Genomic DNA, 11,005 nt, shown 5'->3' on the forward strand with positions numbered 1-11,005 from the left:
TAAAATACATAGAATGATCGACCGTTTAGACAGTCTGCTAGAGAAATTTCAAAAGGCGCCTTTAAAGTACCTAAATGACAGTTTCCCCTACCCTTTGTATACTTATTGTTAATTATTATGCTAATATTCAACTGACAAACTTCATTTTGACATGCTTAGCTTTATGTATTAAATAGATTTAGCCAAGCCTAAAAGTGGAGCTCCCCGTTTATTTACTTTGCCCTTTTTGTAAATCCGAAGTTACTGGCCATTGACAAGAAAAAAAACTTGCGCCCGCGATCTAATGGAACACCATAACTTGGTCAGCGGTCAAATTCAAAGAAACACGCGACCACGATGAGTTCTATTCTTGAGCCCGCGATATGGTCATGTGATACTGGTCAGCGGATACCTTTTTTTGACAACTGCCAATTGACCGTAAATGAAACCAGATTGATTGCAAGGCTGGTACGACGGCAGGAGGGCAAGATTTATTGGCCAATATTTCAACTAGCAGAGCTAGTCTTCTTCAGGTCCAGTTAGGGCCCACAGTGCTCGGCAACAGCAACTCATGTTCGAGCTCCCCTCGAGCAACTCCCCGAGCAACATGCATGAGCAATCCAACCGAAGATCTCCGAAGATATCAAGTGTGTCAAAGGCAAACGACGCGAAGAAGAAGGCGAAGATTCGGGGAACACGAAGACGTGAACTCGGCTCATCTGCACATCACTCGCATCAAATGACGTCATCGAATCTCACGACCAGAGATCCGCCCGAATGAGAACGTGAGAGAAACTGAGAAACACCCCAAAGGGAAAAAGAAGAGAACCTGAAGAGAGCGGGATTTGGAGCACGAGCTACAGAGGCAACTTAGATTGGAGCAACTTGAGCAACTTGAGAAATTACAGGCAACTTTTGGGAAATCTCGAGCAACTTGTGGAAAGCCCTAGGTCCAGTACTGGCCCTGAAGAAGACTAGCTCTGCTAGTTGAAATATTGGCCAATAAATTTTGCCCTCCTGCCGTTGTACCAGCCTTGCAATCAATCTGGTTTTATAAGCACTTAGAGTGACGTCTGGTACGAGCATTTCTTGAACATTTCTTGTCCCCTGCATCCAAACTGTTTTTGACCGTAAATGGATATCCAATATCAAAGATGTAAGCTGACATTTAAATTTAACGTATGGAGTTTGGCCGTCATGTTGCGCGACATCGTCGTTGTTGGGCGCACGCGCCCGCAAAACATGCCGCTGGCCAAGATGACCATGATAAATAAGATGCATGGGTTCTCCTATTTCTATGCAATTTTTCTATGCCTGCATAATGGTTATGGGGCTCCGCTCTGCGGCCCTTTTGGCCGCTAAGGAGCTCCGCTAATAATCTTCTATCAAATCGAAATCAGATGTAACATAGCCTGTTCCAGGTGTTCGGTTACAACTAGATACTTTATTTAGCACAGAATTCATAAAGTTTACATTTATTTGCAATGAAGCTAAGCGTATATGTATTTATGGTTATAGAAATAAAGTTTCTTCTTGTTGTTGTTTATGTTTATGTTGCTCATTTTCGCTAGGTTTTGCATTATTCCGCGCTTGGAGACAGAGTCAATGAACTTGAAAATGGCCTATTTCAACGAGAGTAGCGATCGCTTCACTCCTGGGATGGTCCTCCTGTGTGGGCTGGGTGGATGGTGTTGTTGAATTGGCGAGCTCGATATCCTGCAGTTCCCGCGTAGGATGATAGCGGGATGCCCAGGAACAGGTGCAGCATATCATTCTCTTGATCTTCTCCCGGAAATGGTGATTCAACAGAGCGTATACAAACGGGTTGACAGCAGCATTAAACAGGACCATTGTATTAGCGATGGCGACTGGTACGTGACCAACGTCGTAGTTTGCAGTAAACATTAATGTGTAGACAACTTGGTCCACGCCCCAACAGATCCCAAATATAATACTGACAGCTACGATCATCAGGGTCACACGCTTCCGTACCTTCAGGACGCCCTGAGTATTGATAGATGAAAGTCCCATTGAGAATAATAAATATAACCAATTGAAAATATCAGGGAAACATTTTGATGTCATGGAGAAAACGGTCTCGTTCTCCATTCAGAAGCCAAAGATCTATCAACTGACAGACAATTTGTTTGTTTGTTTGTTTGTTTGCTTTCGTACCTCAATCTATGTTTTCTAAGGATAAAAATAGTTCTAAGAATAAACATAGCCAAAGCATTAAAGTAGTTTATTAGTGAAAAATGTTCCACGTGACCAAATTTTTCATCGGATTACAGAGAAAGATGCGGATGGCCCTGGTTTTAATGGCTTCAAAGCCAACACTTACTATTTGCTGGTGGGTGAGTTGATTGCCATCATTCTGTTTGAACCACAAAGTGTACACGACTCTGGAGTACAGTACAACCATCACTAGCAAGGCAACTGCTGTCACGAGATTCCACTTCAAAGTCTGATAAACCTTCACCATCCACTCCTCAGGCCACATGTATTCGCACGCGTTGCTCTTCTTGTTAAAGTTCAATGCCAAGAACTGCGGAATATTGAGTATTAATGAGCAGATCCAAATTCCAGGAATGATCACCTGAAGAAGTAAAGCGTTAACTATGGGATATTGATTCACAATAGCTTACCAAAACGGTTATTTATAACACATTTCTGTTTAAAGGGTAAATGCCATCAACTCAAAAGCGTTCTTCTTCTCTTTTTTGAGGGCCTCCGGCGAGGCGGTGGTGGGAGGGGGAGAGGGGGGTTTGTGGGCCTCCCGGGGGGTCCTACATTTGTTTTGAATCCCTCGAACCCCTTGTTTTGTCAGCGGAAGTAAAAAAATAAATTAGCAAGAATTAACTACATTTATTTTTAAAGGTTAAATTAATTTAACAATTTAGTTAGCAATAACACAGGGAGCAGAGGAGCCAAATTCGACCTTTGTAAATATTAAAATGTTCGATCTATTTCGTAGCACTTGTCATACGTTATCCAATCTTTTTGTTTACGCGACGGTTAAGCCAGCGGAAAACTCTTTCAATAGTCTGTTTCGTAATCGCAGCGGTTTTCCGGTTTTCCGCGAAGCTTTCCGACCTAGGCACGAAGTGTGTAACGATTTTGTGGCGCCCACGGTCATTGAGCCTGCGGCTATGCCAAGCGCAACAGGATTCCCGCGACGATTCCCGCTGGTTTAACCGTCGCGTAAACAAAAAGATCGGATAACGTATGACAAGCGCTACGAAATAGATCGAACATTTTAATACTTACAAAGGTCGAATTTGGCTCCACTGCTCCCTGTGGCAATAATTAAAATTTATGAGCGAGACTCACCTTCAATTTACGCGTGGTAAGTTTTCGTTTGTTACCATGGGGATACATCACTGCATAATATCGTTCAATAGCGATTACAAGCAGGGTGAAGATCGACGAGACTCCACCAATCCACGCGACTGAGCCACCTACCACCACTTTACATACCACTTGCCCAATCACCCCGTCTGGATGGTGGATGAAAGAAAATTGGACAACGAAAATGTTTGGGGCCATAAACACTGCGTACAGGATATCAGCCACAGCCAGGTTGACAAGAAGATAATTCACGGGAGTCCTGTGAGTATTGCAGTACAGATATAGCTGAGTTTTTTAAAGCGTGGTTCATGCCAATTTCAACATTTTTTCCACCAATTTCACATTATAAGTAATACCAGTCTTTTTTCTTCTCCACTGTTTTGTCTTCGTCTTTGCTCTCTTTTTTGTTTGTTTGTTTGTTTTGTCCTGCCTTTGGCGGTCACGGTTATGAACAAATTCAAAAATAACATATAACCTTCGTACACTAGCAAATAGCTAGTGGCCAACTCTACATTATTCCTGTAACTTTTGTCTTCGAGAATGTTCCATGTTGTTCGCCGAAATTTTTCTTAATCTTAACTCTACTCTACAAACATATAACTATACCTGGCCTCAGTAATATGGCCATTGACGATACTCCCGCGCGTAATTTATTCATTTTTTGCATCGAGTGACAAGTTTTTGAACAGTTCCTTTTTCCTAAACTTTCAATTTCGCCGTTTACAAACTCAGCAGAGTTAAATGTTATCACGGTGAATTTATATCCACCAATCATCAGCATTTAGCCTCCAAAAAATTCATTTTTATTCTACGTAGTTATTTCATCATTCTTCTAATCACGAAGATCGAGCTCAACTCACCTCATTTCTCGATTTCTCTTTATGATCACACAAACGAGAGAGTTTCCCACGATATCTACAATGACGAGTACGGAGAGTACCGTTGTTATGGCAATAGCAGCTAATTCGGGCATGATCGAAGAGCGTCAATATAATGTTAGTGATGTGAACTGCATAAAAACAAAATAAGATGAACGCATTTTATTAATTAAAACTTCCGCCTTCCAAAGAGGAATACATCCTTCCGTACAAGCCTGCCTTCCTGAGTTCGAAGGGCGAAGGCAACACCGAAATTATTTAACTTCACTTTTTTCTGTTTGTGACAATTTGACACTCAGGCAAAACATAAACCAATATATTATTTCCCTTTCATAATTTATGACGAACTCTGCTCAACCTTATTCAATTTTTCAGAGCAGGGCAGCTGTAGTTTAAGGTTGTAATTGTCTGTAAATTTCGAGGAAACTTGTTTCTTGGAAGAGTTAAAAAACCATAACAGATCCACCACATATCCTTTTTTTCATCTGACGATTCCAAAATGCTCTTTTCGAGTTTACTTAAACAACACCAGCTTAATTTAAATATTTATCGACTTGGGAAAACTGATGATGCCAATATCTTTTCACAGCACACATCAAACGCTAAATTAAAGATAAGCAGGGGAACCATCTTCAAAATTTCACTTACAGCTTTTCTTGGCATCCGTTGAATATCTGAGACCATAGGCATGGTTGTATCAATACGGGTAGAATCCCTCAAATTACTACTAAACGCACTTAGAGATAAAAGAAATCATGTAGCTCTGTATAATGATAATTATTGCTCGAACTTTATACTTCCTTCTGCGCTCGCCTAATCTAATGATCTCACGACCAGAACGTTTCATCCCGTGAAAAACAATATGCTAATAGTATTAAAACAAAAACAATACCGACCAACACGACAACACAACACGTCTGCCTGATAATCTAAGTAAGGCACTCTTTTCATGAGAGTTTTCGTCCCGGGATGACTTTCGCCCCGGGATGAATTCATCTCGGTGTTTAATTTGGTCATTTTCTTGTTGCTGTCTACAGGATTTCGTCCTTGAATGAACTCATCCTGGGACGATTTCATCCCTGTCCTGAGCACCGACCGGGATGAAATGTCCTCCCGGGATAAAACGTGACGAAAAACGCCATGTAAACAGTCTTTACGGGATAAAATGTAATGTAATGTAAGCATGGGCGAGATGAATTCAACTCGGGTGGGATGACTTACGTCCCGGCATCCCGGGATGAACACGCTCATGTAAATGAAATTTATTTCATCCAGGACAAAATTCATCCCGGGAAGAAACTCATCTCGGCTTTCATGTAAAGAGGCCCTTAGTTAATTCCGTCAAATCTTTTTACATGCAATCGAAAATAAAACTAATTAAATAATAAAAAAAACTATCCTTACCTTAAGAAGCTGAAGAATAAATTTGAAATATAATTGTTGGAGTTCACCTGGGAAATACATCACTTTGGTCTAATCAGCACCTTGTGTGCTATATTTGAAACCCCGAGTATAAATAAACCTATTCTTCTTGTTGTTGTTTTTCTTGAGGTACTTTCAAAGACGAAAATTTAGGAAGCACGACAGCTTATTGATGAATATATGCCATTTAAGTAGAATTCTACTGGTATACTAATGCAAATGCTATAATTTTATTGGCTGAGGTATCGTACAATATCAGCCATTAGTGTGCAGCGGAACCTTGATCAATTACAGGTGTATTGGCCTGTTTATGCATCGATTTTGCACAAAAAACGATCGTGTTTTTTTAATTTGCTCTGTCAGAATGCAACCGATATTCACAATGAACAGTCCTGTAGAGAGGTCAATCCTAGCTTTATCAGCTGCTCATATCAAAAATCTACTGATGTGCTAATTGATGACGTCACAAGTGGCTCAATGACCGCGCCTCCAAATAGAGTGGAAGGGTTAAATGGCATCATCGTTTAAGAGTGAAAGGGTTAAATGGCAACTTAGCCTGCGAACAGGCTTTCTGGAGAGCGCTCGGCCGGCGGGGCAAAAATGGAGGGGAAAACCTGCACGCATCTCTGAGAATCGCAAATGCCGCCCACGAACACCCCGCAGATTGCTTAGCTTGTCAATTGTCACATTTAAACAAAAGTAAAAACCGCACGCCGGAAATCAAATTTAAACTAAGGAAAACAAATAATGGTCGGTCGCCCGCGAGCTAAAAATTACAGAAAGTTTCTTCTGACAGCCAACTGCCAAATTCCGAAGATGCAGTTCACAGACCCAGAGTCGGAGCCAGTGCTCGAATATCACTGGGAATGCAATTTCAAGGACCTTAAGCACCGGCCGTCGCGATTCACGAGAATGAAGACGCACTTCCAAATATTGAGGATATTATCGACCCTGATCGGCGATCAACCCGAGTAAAAATTCTGATCTTGTGGCCCAGTGGAAAAACAAATGTTCGAACACCAGATGTAAGTGAGAATATCCTTCTCGCGAAGAATATCGCAAGCAGAATTGGCAAGCAGTCGCTAACGCCGTTCTCAAGAACGAGCAATTGAAACCAGACACGTTCTATTTTGATTTTTGTCTCTACCGAAAACATCGACAACGTCACAAATAATTAAAAACCACCAATCAGCACATTGCGTCCAAAATTTGGACGCGAACACTCGATATCCTGAGAGATGCGTGCAGGCTTTCTTTCTCGGCGCTTCGCACCTCGTCGCCGGAGCTTCGCGCCATCCAAGCGCTCTTCGGAAATCTCCGGAAAGCCTGTTCGCAGGCTAATGGCAACTCAATCTGCACGCGATTTCGCTATTAGCTTGAAGATAAATACTGTTCCATAAGCAGAGAAATGACTGGAAATCATTATTTGAAGGAAAATAAGTTATGGCATGCACGATTTTTAAGAAAAACCTTACAAGGTTCTTAATAGATAAACATTTTTAGACGATGAACAAATATTTTTAGTTGTACAACGTTATATTTAACAATTAGATTATGAGCTCGAGATTTCTATCGTGTGATAGTTGATGAGGGCGAAGCCCGAATCAACTATCACACATAGAAATCGAGAGCGAATAATCTAATTGTTTCAGTATAAATCTACTAGACGTTCAAAACTTAACAACAAAACAGGTTCTCGTTTTTATTAAATAATGATGCAAATAAGTCACACAACACGCGGATAATTGACAACTTCACCACATTGCATTGGCTTCTGTGTGCGCGTTTGCATTTCATTCACGATTTATTGAAACCGTTATATGCCCGAAACTGAAGGAAAAGCCAAGTTTTTTATTGTAAAATGACGATTGAAAGATGTACTGGCGTACAAGGGCCCTTGGAAGTCAAGTTTTTTTAAAATTCGAAAGCGTAAAAGATAAAAAAAAAGTTAAGCGAGTTGTTCGCAAGGAAGAAACCACATTGCACTGTTTAGCTTCTGTGTGCGCCTTTGCATTTCATTCACGATTTATTTAAACCGTCGTTTGCTCGAAATTGAACTAAAGGCCGGATTTTCATTGTAAAATGACAATTTAAAGATAGTCTGACTTACAAAGGCCCTTAGGAAGTCAAGTTGTTTTATATGTAGGAAACTTGAACGATCAGAAATTTATGAAAAGTTGAACGATTCGCCCGCAACCTTGAATTCGCATTCAATTTTGTTGTTTTATTTAAGTCTTATTGATGCATTAAAAAACTTGCAGGTCGAATCTGTTTAGCCTTTCTTTAACTGCTCCTTGATGGGACGATGAAACTGTGTTAGTTTGCCAGACATTTTAAACTTTATTTCCACAAAATGTCTCGGTGAAACGCATCTCTGAATGTTATAAAATTATAGATTCGCCCGCTTTTAAAAGCGTAAACGAATATTAATTGCTTTTCTTACCGTGTAAAATCTTCATTACATATTTCGGTACAGTCTTTATCTTCTCCAACATCGACTGGAATAGTAAATAATCCAAGTCCTTCTTTACGGTCAATTTAAAAGCCAGAAAAGCGAAAAAGCGGCGACCATTCTGTTGACAACCGCACGCTGTTTCGCTACTCACCTTCTACAACAGAATAGAAGGTGAGTAGCGTAGCCAATCAGAGAATAGCATTCGTGATAGAACGCTAGTAGATTTATACTAAAATGTAAATAGATAACTATTCGTAATTAGCTATAGCTTTTTTTAGTGATAGTTTTAGTTTTTCTGTGACATTTGTACTTCCTTTTAGATTTTAATATTTTAAAATTTTAATACTTTAATAGATAACTATTTTTAATTAATTTTTTTAGGACAGTAGGTAGTTTTAGTAGTTTCAATTATTGTATATTTTATATTTTAGATCTGTGACATTTGTACTTCCTTTTAGATTTTAATACTTTTTTTTTATTTCCATGGAGGACCTCCCTGAAAACCACGTATTTACTTGACGGGCGCTTCCTCTTAAAAGATTGTTTTATTATTATTAGTTTTTATTATTATTATTATTATATTATTATTATTAATAATTCTACTTAAACTGTTAGATTATTCGCTCGTGGTTTATATGAGGCGATAGTTGTTTCGGCCTTGCCTCATCAACTCATCAACTATCCGCTCATAATCTATTTGTTAAATTAATTCACCAAGCATAAAAAAAATTGTCCCTACAACACAGATGTTTCATCAATGGAAAGCAAACCATAAGCTCAAGGTAAAGCGGAAACTTTTAAAAATGTGAAGTTGTCATTTTCATAAAAAAAAAAGAAAAAGAATATGAGTCCAGTTTTCAACTTTCATTGTGATCGCCGCCGATTATTAAAACTTCACCAACAAGGCATCTTAAAAGTAAAAAATTATAATTACCGGCTGCTTGACTGACGCACTCGTTTATTCACTGAGGGCTTATTATTTCCGCTATGCCGCTGACAGCAGTTCGAGAAGATTTGAAGATGTTTATATATGTTGCGATCCTAAATAACAAGTATATTCACTAGTATAAATCGAGCCAATGGGTAATAAGTTAATCTCCAAAGTTACTGAAGTTAAACAAATTCTGTCTCAAATATGAGACATTTGAGTAATTAGCGGTTCAGAAACTTCACTCACAATATGATGACACTTATTAATAGATTTTTATTAGAAAATAACTAACCTCAATTTCTTCTTGTGTTTTGATTGACCTGAGTAATCTTTCCCGCTGATACTTTTTCCACAAGTTGGCAATCCACGAACTAAAGAGAGCGCACAAATCCAGCCCCCGAGCGTTAGCAGTAAAGTATTTCAACGCAAATATTTCATTTCATTCAATACTTTCGTTTTCGAGCAAACACACTCTAAAAATAATGTCTTTCAAGGAAACAGGAAGCTTTTACGTTAAACGTTAAAGCTGCCGGTAATATGATATTAAAGGTTTTTTCCTCTTTTAATTTTGGTCAACTGTGGTGTTGCGTGACAGGACAAAATCCTTCGCACTAGACAAGAGTAGGGAAACAAATGCCCGAAAAAAAGAAACTACCTTATTACACGAATCTACTATATCACAATATTTTAAAGTCATTTAAAATATTTCAAAGTCATCTAGAATTGTAAAACCTTGGAACATTATCTGTAACCTCGCCCCTCACGACAAATTTTCTAGCCCAAGTTTATTCAAATATTTTCTGCGCGCCACTTATTTTACTTTACTGGACACTACCTATGATATTGACATGCCCTGCAACTGGTTCCTCTTCCGTAACTGCCCTTGCCACCGTTATTAATTTTTGTGATTAATATTTTCTGCATCTTGTTTTATAACTTTAGCTATAAGTAATTAATCAGATTTTTTAACTATAATTTTTAACTATAAGTAATTAATTAGATTTATTGTATATACATATATATATTTTTTTTAATTTAAGATTTTTATCGCCATTCTTTTTAGTTTTTAGGGTTGCGCCTCGCATGGGTAACTATTTTCCCGTTCGCGCAATTCCTTTTTGGTCCTTTTCTTTCTTTTTTTTGTAAAATTTTGAGACCAATAAAGTTGATAGATAGTGAAGGAGACGTTAAAATAACAGTCAACTTTCTATTTGCTGCATTATGTGATTATCGGGGATTTGGAATATCGACTGCAGTGAGTGATTACAATTTATTTGAAGCTTAAAATTTAATTGCTCATACATTTAAACAGATCTTTAGGAAGCATTTTTGCAGAAAAATATTTTCCTCCATCGAATGTACTATGAAAATTATTATTATAAATAATTATTCTTAGCTTTAGTTACATAGAGAATAAATAACAATATATTTCTTCTGTCGACGCGATGATTGATAGATATTTTTTCAATGTTGTTTGCTCTTGTTCCAGCCAACATAACGTTTACTTTGTAGTAGAATTTTCGTATTGCTTATCCTTTAGTATTATCCTCAGCCATAACTGAATGTTTGTCCACAATAACAACAAAAAACCGATCTTAGAGAGCATTTAGCAACTTATCAATGGGCTTAAAAACAATCGCAAGTTAAAATAGTTAAAAACAATCGCATAAAAAAAATCAGCGATAGTGGAACGGAGTTGAATGCACTATCCGGCTGCATTGTTGACCATTATAATCAGTGACCGCATATCATGAACTTCTTCGTTAGCATGTATTGCCTCATCTTTTGTTTTCATTCTGTCGAAGAAGATTTCGTAGAACTCTAGAGGCTGCAAGATGTCTATTTCCAGCGCATGCATCTGCTCTGGGCTCAGATATTTGGCATTTTCAGTCAGCACTCGGTCCTTCATGTAGGGGCTTTTGGCTCGTTTCTCCGTGAAAAAACTGGTACAGAAATGGTCTGACCTCGACTTCGGAATCTTCTTCCGTCAGG

At 38.6% G+C, this 11,005-nt stretch overlaps 2 protein-coding genes across 3 annotated transcripts in view; both read right to left on the reverse strand.

The window, feature by feature from the left end:
• LOC144631418 (uncharacterized) overlaps nucleotides 1-11,005 on the reverse strand; it is a 50,083-nt gene that overhangs the window by 3,602 nt on the left and 35,476 nt on the right. The window lies entirely within an intron of this gene.
• Nucleotides 1,382-4,336, reverse strand: LOC144631407 (pyroglutamylated RF-amide peptide receptor-like). Of its 2 annotated transcripts, none has more exons than XM_078489838.1 (4): nucleotides 4,188-4,336; nucleotides 3,310-3,586; nucleotides 2,321-2,524; nucleotides 1,382-1,983 (listed from the first exon to the last, which is right to left on the reverse strand). In XM_078489838.1, exons 1-4 carry the CDS (start codon nucleotides 4,298-4,300, stop codon nucleotides 1,582-1,584), a joined length of 996 nt encoding a protein of 331 aa, XP_078345964.1. In that variant the 5' UTR covers nucleotides 4,301-4,336; the 3' UTR covers nucleotides 1,382-1,581. The 2 variants fall into 2 exon arrangements, with proteins under 2 accessions (XP_078345964.1, XP_078345963.1); XM_078489837.1 differs by having other exon boundaries at nucleotides 1,388-1,983; nucleotides 2,321-2,575.

This window comes from Oculina patagonica, chromosome 12 (assembly GCF_052425735.1).
Source record: "Oculina patagonica isolate OP01 chromosome 12, crgOcupat, whole genome shotgun sequence".
Classification (NCBI taxonomy): domain Eukaryota; kingdom Metazoa; phylum Cnidaria; class Anthozoa; order Scleractinia; family Oculinidae; genus Oculina; species Oculina patagonica.